The sequence below is a fragment of the Zalophus californianus genome, chromosome 6 (assembly GCF_009762305.2).
Source record: "Zalophus californianus isolate mZalCal1 chromosome 6, mZalCal1.pri.v2, whole genome shotgun sequence".
In the NCBI taxonomy this organism is placed as follows: Eukaryota; Metazoa; Chordata; class Mammalia; order Carnivora; family Otariidae; genus Zalophus; species Zalophus californianus.
The window spans coordinates 109,014,000-109,031,321 of NC_045600.1; the positions used below are offsets into that span (position 1 = coordinate 109,014,000).

Here is a 17,322-nt window from a genome sequence, read left to right on the forward strand (position 1 = left end):
TAACGTATGCAACTAATGATAATACAAAATGACACCTGCTTGGATACACAAAGTTCTGCAAAGTGGTACTAGGACTGGGTATTGAGGGAGGTTGAACACCTGAGCTGGAGAGGAGGGAAGGGCCTTTGGGACAGAGCAAACAGCGCACAGGGTGAGGGGGCCGGAGGAGACAGCCCTGGGAGGCGGCAAGGGGCTTCTGAGCTGCACAGCTGGCAGGAGGGGCGTGGCTAGAGAGGGTCTCCCACGGTGGCTGGGATTCGAAGTGCCTCGTGTGTCCTGCTGTAGACTGGTCCTGTGCTGGTGAAGGACAGTGATCTCTGCAGGAGGGCCATTCCACGGCCTCAGTTTCCGAGCCGAGGGGCTTCCAGGCGTGCCGCTGGCTGCCGGCGAGGGGGCTGGAGGAGGCCTGTGCTGGAACGGAAGCCGAGGGAGGGGGCCAGAGGTACAGTGGGATGTCTCATCTGAGGGCCCTGTGAAGTCCCTTCTCGCCTGGTCCTCTTTCCCGTTTTCATCCCCTTCTTTGTCTTCAGTGTCTGAGGAGTGAGAGGGCTGACTCCTGCACCAGGAGTGACTCAGCCCCCATTCACTTCTGGAGAACCCCCCGCCCCGGGGTCCCGGATTTCACGGACTTCTGGCTTCACCTTAAACAAGGGCATCTGAGAAGATGTCTCTGGGTGTTCTACCATGCCAGGGCTTCAGAGTCTTTTCTGAGATCTCTCTCCTCGCCTTCCTCCTCCCCCAAGGCCACCCTGCCTCCGCCTCAGGCTCCATCAGTCCATGGTGTGGCAGGGAGTGGCAGAGAGCGGCCATCTCCTTCCCGGAGCAAGAAGCAGACCACAGACCTCCTGAGTGGTCTTTAGTTATTCACGTGCTTGCCAGAATATCACGGTCTAAGTGGCATTCGGTCCTTTATAGTACTGAGCACTGTGGACTCCCTGGAATCTAGTTCAAATGAATGTTCCAGAAACCTGCCTGCCTTCTTCTGTAGCATTTGAGAAGGGAGACGAGAGAACGCATGACCTCTCTGTGCCTCTCAGAGCAAGGTGGGGTGACGGAGACCCTGCCTGCTCATCCTGCTGGCCCCCCAGAAGCCTAGGAAGGCGTCCTCACTCCCTTAGGGACATCAGTCACCCAGAGTTTGCTGTCCATCACAAGTCACCGTAGGCACTTTATTCACTCATCCAAGGCGTCCAAAAGTGGTTTTGTTTTGACAAACAGTTGCCCGGTGAAATGTCCTGTGGTCAGTGCTGTGAGGGAGAGAGGTGACTTTTCATCCCTGGTGGAAGTGGGCTGCTCGGTGAGAGCCATGCCGTGGCGGTGGGTGGTGCTGTGGCCGGGAGAGGGTTTGGAGGGCAGAGCTGGAGTCGGGAGGCTCACGGGCAGTCAGTGGTTCTCAGACACCTCTGGAGGTCAGAGGGCTCAGCCAGATGACAAAGTGCGGATTCCTGTGGTGTCACCCATGCAATAAAACAGCCATAACCACGTACCGCGCACACAATACACACAGGCGTGTGCACACACCCCCTCTGCAACAGTGTGTTTCCAAAGGCCCCCTAGTTTCAAGCGCTGGTTCCAGAATTTGCTTGCACACCCTGTCGGCTTTGTTGCACAAGATTTATCAGGTATTAGAACAGACTGATATTGCATTGACCCTCTCCTGGTGGAGGCTTCTGCCAAAATCCAGTGTTTCCTGCCAACCTGGTTCTAGGCAGATGAGGCCTGACTTCCCTAAAGGGGTGTCTCCGCTCTGCGGTGCAGGGACTGTCTTCCCAGGTGGGGCTTCTGAGACTTGGGGGCAACCAGTGCTTTGGAGGATTCTGTGGCTCCTGCCCCTCCTTCCTGGAATCTCTGGCTGGGGCGACACCCTGTGGCTAACTGTGGAATTGCACCTTGGTAGTGGGAGGCCCCTCTCTGTGGCTGCTGGCCCTTCCACCTTTTATTCTGTGTTGCTCTCTTCTGTTCTGCTTTTTCTCCTTTTTTTCCCTGTAGACTCGGCTTTGCAGATGGAGAGGCTGGTTCGTTTGCCCCTGGGGAAGCACTTTATCAGGCTGGGCGAAATGTTGTCTCAAGTCACAGGAAATCCATGGTTTGGGGGATGGCCCTCGCCAGCCAGAGCCAGCTTTCTTCCTGTGTAAGTGGTCACAGAAAGAGCATGCTTTCATAGTGAGCCTCTTTGAACCCAGCAAGGATAGACGGTGGCCGTGCATGGGGAAGGAGGGAGCGGGCTTGCGGTTGGACTGGGTTGGCCAGGGTAGGCTGTGTGAAGGCTGTTGAGCTAGGCTGGCTGTGTGGTGGAGCAAGTGTGCCCCTTTTGCTCCCTGGGGCAGAGGCAGTATAGGCAAGGATGGAGGCTGGGTGGTGGTCCGAGGCCTGCTCAGCCTGCTGGAGGGGTGGGGGTGTGAAACTTGGAAGCCAGACCGCGCTGGATATAAATCCTAGCTTCGCCTCTTATCAGCTCACCTGACTTTAGGCAAGTCACCCAGAACCTGTCTGTCCCCTCCTGTTCCTGTTTTCTGGCACAGCACAGCTGTAAGGTGGGGAAGGAGAGAGAATGAATCTCACTACACACCTTTTATTAAAAAGCTGCCATTTAGCGAGCGTTCCTCTGTGAGGTGGGTATGCTCCTTGCAAGTATGGTTTCATCAAATCTTTGCAACAAGCCCGCGATGGGGTACAGTTGTTGTCCCTGCGTTACACGTGAGGATTTTGAAGCACACAGAGGTTATGTAACCTGTTGGGGTCACATGATCACGGAGGGTTGAGGCAGGATTCGAACCCAGGCTGTCCAGGTCAGACACTGCTTATGAATGATGGCCCAGTGCCGCCTCACCTCTCCCAGGGTTGGTGGTTTACTCCAAGGCTGGGGGGGGGGTCTTGTTTGGGGGGATGATAAATTGAGGTCCCTTATTTCTCTTCTTCCTTTTCTTTCAGCTTCTCTTCCTTTGCTACCCCATGCCTGCCATGACTTAGGATGGGGTCAGGAGAGGAGAGAGCTGCAGAAGTAGGCTTGAGAGAACTTGGAGCTTATCCCTGGAGGGGATAAGCTGGGGGGAGCTTCTCGGGGCCCACAGTGGCTGCCTCTTACTCTGGAGCAGGGATCTTCATGCTTGGCTGCCCTGAGGGCTAGGCATGACACACCAGCCTGGGGGCTGTGAGGGTCCCCTGATGGCTCAGGGGGCGGGTGTGCGAGTCTCTGCCCTGTCCCATGCCAAAGGACATGGGGAGCAGAGGGCTTTGTAGTCAGGTGCCTGCACCGGCTGTGGGGCCCGGAGTAACCTGGCCAGGGGCCGAGGGCCCGGGTTGGGTGGAGCAGCAGATTGTGTTTGGTGGGGGAAAGGGCAGGCTGTGGGCCGGGACAGGGCGTCTGGAGAACAGGGGTGGGGAGCAGTGGTAGGACAGACTCCACCCCCCGTGGAGAGCGTGCTGAGGGGCAGGGCTGTCAGGGAGGCCCGGGAGGGCCCAAGGGTCTCCACTGTCTGACTGACTGCACTGGGACAGCCACCCCACCGGCCTTGGCGCCCTGAGTCTGCACACCACCTTCGTGGGGACCCCTGTGGGCACCGAGAGAGGACCCAGCCCTCCACAGTACACTGTGGTATTGAAGCGGGGACCTGCCCTGCCCCCCTGCCTGGGCAGCCCAGCCTGGGGCCTGAGCACTCCTTACCTGAGCCCCTGCTCAGGGCTGTGATTTTGTGTGGAGATTCTCCCTGCTCCTCTCCTGTGCTCCCGGTATCCAGCCTGTCATCTGTGCTGCCCTCCCGCCCCCCCCCCCCCCGCCCCGCCCCGCCCCGAGCTGCCAGCCCCGCCTCAGCTGGGCCCAAGGCCACTGAGGCCCCATGGCGCTCCGTCCCAGAGGCCCTACAGTCAGCACCACTCATTTTAACATTGGCTTCATCTTTGGCCTGGAGGCAGGTTGACGAAGAAGAGGGGAAAAGGCCACATTTACTCAGTTTCCCCAGGCCAGTGTCCCTGGGTGTGGCACTAAGGATTCCAGAAAGTTCTTTCAAGTCGTTAAGCACTTCGCTGAACCAGGGGCTTCTGCACAGCGATCAGCTGGGTAGCTCTGACTGGTTAGATCTCTCATCCTTCCCAGACCTGCTCACCCCAGGAGCCTGTGCCAGGGGGCCACCCACGCCCCACACGTCTCCCTGTCCTGTTGTTACTGCGCTTCGTAAAGGCTCCTTAGCAGTTAGATAACTTGCCTCTTGAAGGGCCTTTCCAGCCCAGGACTTCCTCCCTGCCTTCCTTGGACACGATTGCTTTCTCATGATGCGGCCCCAGGAGATGGTTTCCCCTGAGGCCTTTCCACATGCTGCCACTGGGGGCGGGAGCAATGGACGAGGCCTGTGGAGAAGCTGCTGGTCTCAGGAGGGGGTTGCACAAAGTACTTGCCTTCTGTTGATGACTTGCCCTCGGTTACTTGTAATGTGCGTGCATGTATGTCATTTACTGAAACCGTTTTCATTCCAGTCTCTTCCTCCTTTTTCCTGCCTGATTTAGGTTTCTTGAAATCCAGAAGCCCGGGCTCTGTAAGATGCTTCGCGTCCTGGCCTTTGCTTATCCCTACACCTGGGACTCCCTCCCCATCTTCTACAGGGTAAGGGCCCAGCTCCGTCTTTTCTCTGCGTGTTAGCAACACCAGGGAATCTGTTGTTTCCTGAGGTCCTGGGGGTCAGAGCACCAGGCCGGTCACTGCAAGACACGTGGGACTTGAGACCTTCCTTAAGAGCAGGTGCAGAGCAGTGAGGAGATGGCAGGAACATAGACGCCGTGACAAACCACAGGCGATGCATCAATGGCCGGCACTGACTGGGGGCTCAGAAGTAATCATGGAAGGCTGGGTAGGGGAGGCAGCCTGGGGTTTAGTGGAGAGACCAGGAGAGTGGGCTCTGGAGGCAGATCTCTAATACGTACTCGCTGTAAGACTTTGGCAAGTTATGTACTGTCTCTGTGCCTTGATTACCCTCTTCTGTAAAATGGGTATGGTAGTAACACCTCGGTCCATCCGCTGTGGGGGAGATTACAGGAGAGAACATATAAAATGCTAGCTGGTGACAAGTGTCCAGTAAACGCATTATTATGTATTATCATCAATTAACATACGAGGAGCAAAGGAAGAAGTATGAATGAGGGTCTTAAGGATAAATGGGGATTAGGCAGAGAACACGAAGGAAGAGGATGTAGGAGGGACACAAGAAGGCGGCGAGCCCGGGCACTCTGAAATCAGGCAGACCTGAGTTCAAATCCCAGTCCCACTGCTCACTGGCTGTGTGACCTTAGGCAATGCACATAACCTCTCTGAGCCTCAGTTTCCTCATCCATTAAGGAGGCTAACATCCCGTCTTGCACAGGAGGGTGGAGAGGGTTCATCTGATCCGCAGATCTGAAGGGCTCAGCCGTGCCTGGCACATGGCCTGCGCCCGGTGACTGGAGTTCCCCTCCCAGGGGCAGCCTGAGGCTTGATGCATGAGGCAGGGACGGAAGGGGAGGGTCAGAGCTGGCTCCACCTGTATGGGCCCGGGGAAGACCCCCCTGACTCCTTCCTGGAGGACAGAGAACACACATAGGAAACCAGAGCAGAGAGAACAAGCGGGTCCCACGCCCCACCCAATCGCATAGCTTGAGGTCCGTGTTATTAGGGACACTGTGCGCTCCTGGCGCTCGGCTGCAGCCGACGGTGGGCAATGGGGAGGGGAGGCCTCATCCTGAATGGTGATGTTGATGAGCACGCAGCTTCAGCAATCAGCCTGCCTGGATCCAGATCCTGACTTCACCGTTCCTTAGTGGTTCGCGTCACCCTCTGGCAGGGCTTCCTCATCTGCAAGATGGGAAGCTAGAGTCTGCCTCATGGTAATTGTTGAGGCGAGGCGCTGATGAAATCCCGAGAGACGGGCTGGCCCAGTGCCCCAGGTTGGTGACCGCCGCTGTCGCTGTTCATAATGATAACACAACAACTAGGCTTAGCTCTCAAACAGCATCACGGCTGTAATTAGTACATTTTGATGACTCAGAAGGCCTTCCAGGGATTTCTGGGCCTTAAAGCCTTAACTAGGAACATGAAACCAGGCAGTGTGCTGGTAAGAAGTGAGTTCAAGGGTGAATAGACCACTTTTTACTGTACTTACATTTTACCCCCAGACAGTAGAGTAGCAATAGGTCTAATAGGATTTTTCGTTTCCTTCACTCCTTTTCTTTTCTTTTGTACCTAAATAACCCAAAAGGCTTTATGAGCATTTGGAGGATTTAAAATAGTTGCCCGGGGTCTCAGATGATCACCGTCAGGACGGAAATTCTGCTCACACAGTCCCTGAGTTCCTTTCCAAGCCACAGACCTGAGGAGGTGAGGGCCTGGGCCTCTGACGACCACACGTGTGCGCAGAGACGTCTTCAGGCGATGAGAAGGGAGAGGGCCTCCCCTCAAGCCCTGATGTTTCTCTAACTGCCTGCAGCTGTTCCTGCTCCCCGGGGAGAGTGCGCAGAATGAAGCCGTCCTGAACCACCAGAAGCACATGGCCATGACCCTCCTGGCCTCTTTCTTCTACTCTGCACACCTGCCAGAGCGCCTGGCACCTGGACGCTTCGACTACATTGGTGAGTGTTGGGGGGGGGCCCTGTTGCCTGGTGTCCTCCAACCCAGAGAGAGCCCCCGCCCCTGACACCAGTGTGTGCAGTGTGAAGGGGAAGCAGGGGCAGAGAGAGAAGGGATTCCTCAGGAGCTTGTCTAGGAGCAGGCCAAGGGGGGTGGGACTGGAGGCCGGGAGGTATGCAGCCGGCAGATGGCAGGGGACGGTGGGGGAGGATGGAGAGCAGGTGCATCTAGGAGTCTAGGGCATTCGTCTGGGTTGTGGGGCCCGGGGCGTGCCATTATTACCCGGAACATGAAATCCCATTACTAAACAGCCACTGAGGGCAGCCCAGGAGACGAACAGGACAGACAGAGTGCAGCTGGCTCTGAGGCGACTAGAAGGTGGGGGAGGGTGAGAGCGTCTGTCATGTTCAGGTGGGTGCGTGGGGCCAGGAATCTTGGTAGAACAGTGGTTCTCAGGTCTGGCCCCAGACCATCGGTTTCAGCGTCCTCTGGGAACGTGTGGGTTCTCAGGCCCCACCCCAGAAATCCCACAGCAGAAGCTTGAGGCCGGGGCCCCCGCACTCACTCAGGCTGTGTGACTGACTCTCCAGGGGAACCTGAGCTCACTACGGTGAGAGAAGCGATGTGGTGGGGGAGGGGCCGTCCAAGCCACGGGACCTCCACCTGCCAGGAGAGTTCCTTCCCTCCCTGTCTAGGGAAGCGGGGTGGGCACTGGCTGGAGGAGGCACCCTTGGGCCTCTTCTGGTGAGGCTGATGAGTCCCGGGGATGAGCGTTCCTTAGATAAGCTATCGTGGGCATCCAAGGGTCAGTTCCTGTCCTTAAATGGTGGGCAGGGACCTTGGTGCTCCCCAAGGCCATTTTGCCCGGTGATTTTCCATCTCCTCCCACCTGAGACGTGGCCAGATTTGCTTTGTGGACTCTGATAAGAGCTTCCTCCCCTTCACTTAGGGATCGTAAAGACCAAAAGGCTTGGAGGGCGGGTTCCCCAAAAAAGGAGGGAGACAAGAGGGCCTGGGAACTGGAGCCTGCCTGCAGGAGCCACATCCACCCCCAGCCTCGCCTCGATGAAGCAGAGGTGGTTGTATATGAAGTCTGGGGGCTGCAGGAAAAGTAGCCCTGGGCCTTGTTTTGCCAACTCCCTGGTTTCTTAATGACGTTTCATTCATTCACCTTAGTCTCATCCTCTTGGGCCTCGGGGTGCAGAGCAAAAAGACAACCCTATAATGGGACATTTGCCAGACTATTGTTAATGACAGATCATCAACAAGGGGTTTGGAAAATTCTCTGTTCTGCATTAATGGAGCCTGCCAGACGTGGGCCTCCCTCTGCAGTGCGGGCCAAAGTGCTTAGCGGTGAGGCGCTGGCCCCTAGGAAGCTCTTCCACATTCCTGTCGGGCCGGAGGGCTGACATCACTTTTCAGTTACATCCTGTGTCCATGGTGTTTTCTGTCTTTTTATCTCCTGCTCTCATGCAGACAGGTTTGAGCCTCGGTGAGCTCAGCTAGTCACCTCTCTCTTCTTGGAGATGTGTCCTTGGAGAGCAGGGCTCTCTGCTGGATGAGAAGCCACTCTGCTGCACTCCAAATGGATTTGGCAATCCTACACAGCCCCTGAGTATATAGCCTGAGCGAGGCAGGGGCGGCTCATCCGGGCACACCTTCTTGCCCAGGGGACACAGCCTGGGGGGCCGGCAGGAGCTGTGGTAAGGAGCTCGGGCCACCCACCTGAGAGGGCTCTCGCTCCCACACTCCCATTCCCGACTCTGCTTCTGCTCCGGAACGCAGGTGCCCAGGCTGCCCCCTTCCTGGGACACAGTTATTGAATACTTACTCTGGCATAAGTCCTGGGGGTATAACCTCTCTCTCTCTCTTTTTACTGAAAGAATCCTTTTTTTTTTTTAAGTAGAATCTTTTTTATTCAGAAAAACAAAAACAAAAACAAACCCCCCCCAAAAAAGTTTTCCAACCACACACAGGAGGGGTTTGGGTAGGGGGAGGTGTCTGTCCATCCAGCCCCAGCCCCCAGCCCATGTGGTTTTGGCAGCAATAAGGGGTGTGGGGTAATGGCCCCAAAAATAAAAATGGTGTATGTGTGTGTCTGGGAAGGAGAGGGGTGCAAAAGCCGTGGGGAGTGGTGGTGGGAAGGGACGGACGAGGTCAGTACTGGGAACACCGCAGGTGGGAGGCCGTTTCATAGCATTTCTTGTTGATCATACCACCGTGGGCACCTTCTTCGCCCGTCAGCAGGACTAGCGTCTTGGCAGTCATGGTGACAGTGATGTTGAAAGTGGGGGCTCCCCCGGTGCTCTTGGTACGAAGATCCATGGTAAATTCCCCATCCTGCGGCAGTGAGTCCCGGATAACAGAACATTTCTGGCCCCCAAGTGTCAGCCCGTTCACGAAAAAACTTGACCGGTCTTTGCCAACCAGGACACCGACCTCAGCTGGCGTGATGTTGACAAAGGTTTTCCCGGGGACGGCGGCCCAGACGGAGGGCGAGTCCTTATAGCCCACGATGGCCCAGTCCTGACAGGTCCCGTCCGCCATGAGGTTGTCGATGTAGGCGTCCCACTGGGCCATGGCGCTGCTGCTGGGGCCGCGGGCTGGGCTCGGGGGCTGCGGGCTGGCGGGCGGGGGGAGGCGGAGAGCTCGGGGCACGCGCTGCCGCCCGGACCACGGCTCTGCTAGCTGTGCAGCAGCCCTCGCACCGCCCGAAAAGAATCCTTTTTGAACTCTTGTGTTGTATTCGGGTGCTAGGACTGCCCTAACAAAGAATCACGGACGGGGGGGCTTATGCAACAGAAATGCATCTTCTTAGGATTTTGGAGGCCGGGAGGCTGAGACCAAGGTGGGGGCCGGGTTGGGCGCTCCCGAGGCCTCTCTCCCTGGCTTGCGGACCGCCCGCTTCTCTGTCTCCCCTCACGTGGTCTTTCCTCTGTGTACGTGCCTGCCCAGGCCCTTACCTCCTCTTCTTAGAGGGACACCAGTCACCAGAGGTCCAATCTAGTGACCTCATTTTCATGTAATTGTCTTTTTAAGAGATCCTATCTCCAAATATGGTCACATTCTGAGGTCTGGGGGGTTGGGACCTCGACCTTCGGAATTGGGGAGAGGGAGACACAAGTCAGACCGTGACACGCGCTGTCCGTGCTGTCTTCTCATCTTCTGGTCTCTGAGGTCTGTCCCACACACAGTCCTCAGCCCCGGGCAATGGGCTCCTTTTCTCACCACTACCAACTCAGCCCACCGCTGCCCCCTCTGCGGGCGCCTCCCCTCTGCACACTCACAGCTGGCCGGCCAGGGTCCGGCAGGTCATGGGGACGAAGAGCTCCCGGTCGTGTCTGGGATTGACCGGCAGGTGGGAGAGGACCACCTCAAAAGCGGCCAACACAAAGTCTGGAGGGCTTCTCCGTTGGCACTGAAGTCAGAATCGGAGCCGACGAGTGCTGGCCCTGAAGAGGCGACCTCTGGCAGAACGCGATGCCAGACCTCTTCACGTGAAATACAGGACTGGTGGATAAGGTGTTCGAAACATGGACTTGGTTTGCTCGGATGGCCTTTTGATTTTTCCCTCACACCGCATTTTAAAAAATAAACGTACTGAGGCATACTTTACATACCAAACAATTCCCTAATTTCAAGTATACAATTCAGCGATACTTTTAGCGGACTTACAAGTTGTACGACCATCCCCATAAATGAGTTTTGGAACATTATCGTCACCCCAGTAAGATCCCTCATGCCCATGTACTGTTAGTCCCAATTCTGACCCCCTGTCTGAAGCAACCACTAATCTACCTCATGTCTGTGGATTGGCCTTTTCTGGATGTGTGATGTAGACAGAATCTGTCAGTACGTGGTCTCTGGTGCCTGGCTTCTCTCACCCAGCATAACGTGTCTGGCCTGCAGGTCACGGTATAGTATCAACAATCTGTTCCTTTTTTATTGCTGATCTTGGTGGCCTTTTCTGTGTTTGCCGTAGGTCACAGTCACCAGCTGTTCCATGTGTGTGTGATACTGGCCACTCACATGCAGATGGAAGCCATACTTCTGGACAAGGCTCTGAGGAAGGAATGGCTCCTGGCCCACTCCAGGCCCCTGTCTTTCCCTCAGATAACTGGAGCCATCCTTCTGTGCCTCATCTTCAGCCTCAGCAACATAATTTATTTCTCAGCTGCTCTGTATCGGATTCCTGAGCCAGAATTACATAAAAAAGAAACGTGATTCAGACCATGTGCTTCTCGTGCCAGATGTCAACCTTAAGCTACAACATCCTAACCACCATAAGCCAGGGGCAGGGTGCCTGTTTCCAAAGGTCGAAAGTATTCACAATGGCTGATGTCTTAGCATTTTTGAGTGGGTTCATGTCAACAAGATATTGAACTGGGGAAGTTTCTCTAGAGGTGCACTGATGCTATATTATGATTTTAAAAGGGGAAGATGGGTTCAAGTAAGTCCTTGTTTGGGCAGATTCTTAACATTTCATTAAGTTTTAAATTGATTTAAAATGGGTTTTTCAATTCTATTTAAACAGTTGGATTAAGCATACCACCCTTGTATTTAGTAGCTTGACTATTAAACACTTGAATGAAGCTTTACCACCCTTGTAGTATTACCCTTTGCAAATGGAACTTGCTTCATTTGATGAGTTCCACATAGCACTGCATCTGCTAAGAGGTCCGCAGTGGGAGGGACGAGCCAGAAAGATCAGTGTAAGGAGCCTGAATAAGAGGAAGCTGGGTCTGTGGGAGCTCTGGGGACAGGGCAAGCACTCCAGAATGGAGAGACCTGGTTTGGGGAAGGGTCTTCTTTCCCCACGTAGTGAAGGGAATGAATAGAAAGAGTCCTCTTTCCCACAAGTCTGTTCTGCCTTAAAGTGCCAATTCCCATGTCATGTGGATTTGGATCTTCTTAGAAGTCCACATGGCTGGGTGTCCACGTTGTGTTTTTCTCTGTTTTCTCATTGCCAGTTTGATGCTGCACAGTATCGTGTAGGACGGGTCCATTGTGTTATGGGTGGGGGCTGGCTGACTTAAGCCCAGTTGGCTGTGTTCATCTGTCACCTTTTAAATGAGTGGCAGCACGATATTTGGGGATGTTATACATTTGATGTCGCTTCAGCATTTTAAATGCTGCAGATGTTAGTGTCATGTGCAGAGGATGCTAACACCTTGCTAAAGGGTTGGTCAACTGTAGTGATTCTCGAGCTTTACCGTGAATCAGAAACGCTTGGTGGGTTTGTGACAAATGCAGATTTCCTGGCAAAGTCAGGAGATTCTGCATTTGTACATGGTTTAAAATGTAGGTCCTTTAGAGGAGGTTTGCCTTAAATCTGAGCAAGTCCCCAGGTGATTCTAATGCAGAAGGGCCCCAGGCCAAACTTGAAGAGATGCTTTCCTCGCGAATTCCAGAAGGCACTGGGCCTATCAGCTTTGCTGGGATTGACCTAATTTTCAGCGACTTCCCACCTAAGGATGTTTCCCCTGCTTTCTACTCTGCATGAGCCTGAGCATTTTCTCATCTTTTGCATCAGGAGTTAAAGTTTAGTATTTCATGGTGTTTTCAGAGAGTACGGAAATGCTGATGCTGAACAGTTTTTAACAGAGGCCCATCAACCCCTGATCTGCACTTGCTAATGACTTAAGGGGCTGTCCATCACAAAGCAGGATCTTCTTTGCTGACTCAGGAACACCCCCATATCTTAGAATATTGCCTCTATGGTTAACTGGCCCAGAAACCCAAATGGCCTTGTGAATAGCTCATCATCTAATCCTCTAAGGACAAGTAAAAATTTATATTGGATGAGAGTGGTCAAGAAATATGATTTCATTAGTTTTATTATCTGTTTACTTCCTCTGGGGAAGTTAGACTGATAAAATTATATGGGCTGGTAAATTTTTGATACATTAATTGCCGTTGCATGACAAAATTTCGTTTTTGGCAATGATCTGACACTGTTAGTTAGTGGAATTTTACTCCAGCAGGGTCTGTGGGCTTCCGTTTCATCTTGCTGTAACTGCAGTTTTATGCTGAGAAGTACAGAGTTTAAATACCCTATTCTAGTAATGCCAAAGACATGAAGCTTTATTAATATCTCTTATTTAGAGAGAGTAAAATAATGTTCTTTGTTTAGCTCAGAAATAGTTGAAAGGTAATAGGTGACTCATCTGAAGGACCTTTAGATTATTTAATTTTTGGTTATGTGGCTTTTTCGTCATACTGCAAAAGAAATGTTAAATGGAAAAGAAATGTTAAATCCACAAAATAGGAGCAGGGTTTCATAATGTTTTTAGATGTTCGGTAAACTTAGTCCCATGGTATACTTTTGGACAGTGTTACAAGTTAAAATTTGAGAACAGTTCCAATATACTGATTTGGAAACTTCTAGATGTGGAAAATGGGTTCACATATATTAATTACTGTTAGGTATTAAGAGTAATGGGGGTAGAGTTTTGTGTAAGCCATCCCAGAAAGTCAAAAAGGCTGGCATTGGATAAGCCGAAGACCTCACTGGGAAGAGGTCTTTTCGTGTAGCGGCTCTCAGCGTTTTTTGAGTGTCTCAATTCGCCCTGGAGATACGCCATTCTTCCATTGGTAGGGACTGCTCGCCACGCCACTGCCTCAAAAGGGATTTTGTGGGGGGTGACAGACACCCGATGGGATGTCCCCGTTCTTCCTCCCCTTTCTTGAGAAACACTACTCCAAAATTTCCCAGATGCTACAGTTGGGATAAAACTTGAATGTGTTCGAATGAGGCCATGTGGTCAACTTCACCTTCCTCCGCTCATCTTAAGAGTTTCACTTTCCATTGCTCAGTTTTGGAGAGAAAAGGAATTTGTCACTGTGGATTAGAATGAGAAGTGGGAGGTTTTAGAAATCATTCGAGTACAAAGTGGTCTAAATATTTGGTCTGCTGTAGTCTTTCTCAAAGTGCTTGTTGTGGAACCCAGCTCATGTGCGAAGTTCTAAGGAAGGCAAGGTGGAAGAGAACGGTGAGGTCGCATGTGTTGGAGAGACCCTTCATTTGGCTCTATTGTGTCCCAGATTTGTTTTGGCCATGGCACTATATGAAACAGCTATTAACACTGTATGACAACACTTTATAACATATTAGTTGAATGCCAGCCTCTGATTTTCTAGTCAACAATGCATCATGGCCGAAAAGGCAAAGACCCATTTCCAAACTCAGATGTTCTTCCAACTTACAGCAATGTCTGGTTTTCTTAAATTGTGTGGGAGAAAGAAAATAAAATTTATTTATTACAATAAAGACCTATTTCCCACTTGATTTGATGTTTCACCTATCACTGCAAACGCGTTCATTCGTTGTAAGAAAGAGATTCCTATACACGTGTGCATTGCTAAATCACTCTGTGAATATTTATTTTGCGCCTGATATATATAGAATGAACACTGTTTTAGGGGCTGGGGATAGGAGAAGTGAGGGAAAGCCACCTCACTTGTGTGGAGGAAATGTGCTGATTGTCAGTAGGAAAAGATAGATCGGTTCAGATAGTGGTGAGTACTCTAAAGGAAATAAGCCTGGAGGAGAAATGGAGGTGGGAGGGGCAGGGCAGGTGAGATTGGACAGCCACCCTGAGAAGCTGACATTGGAGGAGAGCCTTGATGGGCAAAAAAGGGCCCACTTTGCCAGCATGTTGCCGGGCAGGTGTTTTGGGTCGAGGTGGCATATAGGCAAAGGCCCCAAGACCAGTAAGTACTTGTCCTGTTAGAAGGATGGAAATCAAGCCACTCATTCCAAAATGTGTAACTCTAGAAAAATGTATGGATCATTTGACCTTTGAAGAATTATGGAATTTCTCCTGGATGTTCTCCCTGGGAGATTGTGCAGGGGGGGTTTCCTCTGTCCTCTTGGTACTTGTATGAATGCTTCAACTCTCTAATACATGTATTTCAGACAAAGAGAGAGTTGCCACACCCATTCTCTTCACTCGGGGCAACAGATTTCTAAAATTGGCTTAATTCTTGCCTCCTCTAAAGCATGGAACAAGGAACCTCCAAGATAATTTAATCCAGCCTTTCAAAAATGTGTTTGATGATGTAAAATGCACATTGTCAGGCCCAAATGGATAGATGCAGAAAACCTTGGGAGGGAAAAGTAGTCCTAGAGTTTTAAATTTTTATCAAAAGCCCCAAGTGATTTTTAATATAAGGGAGTTTAAGAAACACTGGTCTAGTCCAACTGTTCTTTTCTCTTTTTTTTCACATTTGGAAAAATAGTATGAAGAATTCCGAGGTACTGGGGTGTCTGGCTGGCTCAGTTGATAGAGCACAATTCTTGATCTCGGGGTTGTAGTTTTGAGTCCCATGTTGGGGGTAAGAGATTACTTAAAAATAAGATCTTAAAAAAAGAAAAAGAGACTTCTCAGGCACTCTTCATCCTTCCCCCTTTTGCAATTTATATAACTCTCTTCTCCCACAGTGAGAAACGTGGCTCCCGTTATCCACAATGTATTATTTGCTCAATCTTAGAATGTACAGAATGTCGTTTCAGAATTACCAACTCATGTCTGCAAAAAGGCTTACTAATTAGAATTCAGTATATGTTTCAAGTTCTTTTTGTCTTGAGCCTGAGGGCATATGGTCTCAATAGTTTAAATTACTTGTGTTAAGTTATGGCCCATTTATGTGTATGTTATTCATTTGAAATATGGTTCAGATCATTTGTTTCTTTTTGTATCAATTTTACAACCTCCCTCCCCCCGCCCCCGGCTTGCTGATTTTATTGTATTTTGAGTCTGTAAAACATTAACATCCAGTCATTCATTTTCAATGCTGCCCTAGCCACTGGGAGTGAACAGCTGGGCCATGAGAGCGCACCCCAGTGTTGAGTGTGTTGGAAGTGCCACAGGTATCCCTTTCTTCATTGTACCACCTTCCCTCAAACACTCTAGGCTTTGGCAGTTTCTGGTCACTAGTGGTTATACGGTTCCCGCAGCTGGACTCATGTAGCTGGGTGTTTGAGTTAATTACAGTTTCCATCTGGTGAAGTCAGCCTCTCCCCTGTGATTTGCACAGAACCCTCCCAGTCCAGTTTGGCAGTTTCTTAATAAAGTCAAACTTACACTTATGATGAGACCACCAGTCCCACCCAAGAGAAATGAAAATCCCTATCTACTTAAAGACCTTTATGCAAATAATTAGACCACAATTGCCAAAGGGTGGAAAGAACCTAAATGTCCATCAGCTAGTGGATGGATAAACTGTCATGTATTCATACAAGGGATTACTACTCGGCAGTAAAAAGGGAACATGTTACTGATACGTGCAACGTATGTGTGAATCTCAAAAGCATTTTGCCCAGCTAGAGGAGGCCCCCTGAAAAGAGAAAACTCTAAGGGAGGAAGTCAGAAAAGTGGTTGCCAAGGGCTGGGGGTAGCGGAAGGTGATTGACCACAAAGAGGCAGCACAAAGAAAGTTTTGGAGTGGTGGGGGTATTACACATCTGATGGTGGTGGCTACAGGATGCTGTGTTTGTCAAATACATTTTGTATTTTTGTTTGTCAAATACATACAGTACAACCGAGAAGGGTGGATTTTACTGGACATAAATTATACTCCATAACCTGATCTTAGTAGAAACCTCCCGGCTCTACTACCTCCCTGTCTCCTACCATTACCCCTGGTCTGGATCTCTAATTCTAGGGGAAAGTGCAAATCTTTTACTGGCTATGGGGAACCCTTCAGGGGAAGAGATAAGATTGTGTTAGGTCTGAGATGCCTGTTTTTTTTTTTTGTTTGTTTGTTTGTTTTGTTTTGTGTTCATTTTTGCCTTTTTTCTTTTTTTTAAGAAAATAAGAGCTTTAGTATGGATAGAAGTGAGGAAGAAGAAACTGGCCAGAAGAAAAGCTGGGGTGGGGGCTCCAGGTAACTGGGTCCTCAACTGGGAGGGATTCATCTATTCCTTCCCAACATTTACAAGAGGGTAAATTGCTGGGCGCTGGGGTGCAAGAGCGCCACCTAGCGAGGCTTTGGGGATAAGCCAGTAGAGGACACAATAAGGAACAGTGACCAGACTGGGATGGGAGCTCGGAAGCAAAGCAACACGTGCTGGCGGGGTGCAGGGGGCTGGGGGTATAGAGTAGGGGTTCAGCATCCAGTGCCAGGTCATTGACGAAGATCTGCTGAGAACTGAGGGTAAGGAGGCAGTGTCAGAGGAAGGCAGGACTGCTACGTGAGCCTGGGGCTCTGAAGGGCCACGTGCCTGGAGGGGTGCCGGGGGCAATGATAAGTGATGGGTTTGGAGAAGAAGAGCCTCGGGGCCCTTGGGGGCTGTCCAGCCCTGGGGAGGTACTGTGGTTTTAACAAGCAGGAGGGTGACATGACCGGATCTGTGGTTTTACAAGTGGATTTTGGAGGGTAGCAGCAGAGAAGCCTGTTCGTTACTGTTGCGGTCATCCAGACAAGACACGGTAGGGGCCAAGGGGATGGAGAGAAGTGGAAGGAGAGGGTCGAAGGCTATTTAATAGGCAGAACTGTCAAGAGTGGTGAGTGGATGCTGGAACAGAAGGAGAGGCAAAAGTCAAAGATGGTACCTGGGACCCTGGCTTGGGTGGCTGGGTAGATGGTGATACCACCCACTGAGGGGAAGCAGGTTCAGGGGAAGAGATTAGGGTGCGGTAGGTATGAGGTGCCTGTGGGACACCCAAGTGCAGAATCCAGAAGACAGTGGACATATGGGTCTGCAGCCGAGAACAAATTTGAATGGTATG

General features: G+C 51.4%; 2 protein-coding genes across 3 annotated transcripts in view; one reads left to right on the forward strand and one right to left on the reverse strand.

Moving 5' to 3' along the window:
• PAQR5 (progestin and adipoQ receptor family member 5) overlaps positions 1-13,865 on the forward strand; it is a 75,904-nt gene extending 62,039 nt beyond the window's left edge. Inside the window, exons 6-8 of one of the 2 annotated variants that reach the window (XM_027570641.2) lie at positions 4,501-4,597; positions 6,450-6,591; positions 10,572-13,865. In XM_027570641.2, the coding sequence (XP_027426442.1) occupies positions 4,501-4,597; positions 6,450-6,591; positions 10,572-10,813 (481 nt within the window). In that variant the 3' untranslated portion in view covers positions 10,814-13,865. Of the gene's footprint in view, positions 1-1,989; positions 2,132-4,500; positions 4,598-6,449; positions 6,592-10,571 lie in introns of both variants that reach the window. The other variant, XM_027570640.2, reaches the window with a different exon arrangement.
• LOC113909467 (profilin-1-like) lies at positions 8,100-9,290 on the reverse strand. Its single transcript, XM_035728016.1, has one exon. It carries the CDS (start codon positions 9,167-9,169, stop codon positions 8,747-8,749), a length of 423 nt encoding a protein of 140 aa, XP_035583909.1. The 5' UTR covers positions 9,170-9,290; the 3' UTR covers positions 8,100-8,746.
• Positions 13,866-17,322: the final 3,457 nt, after the last annotated feature.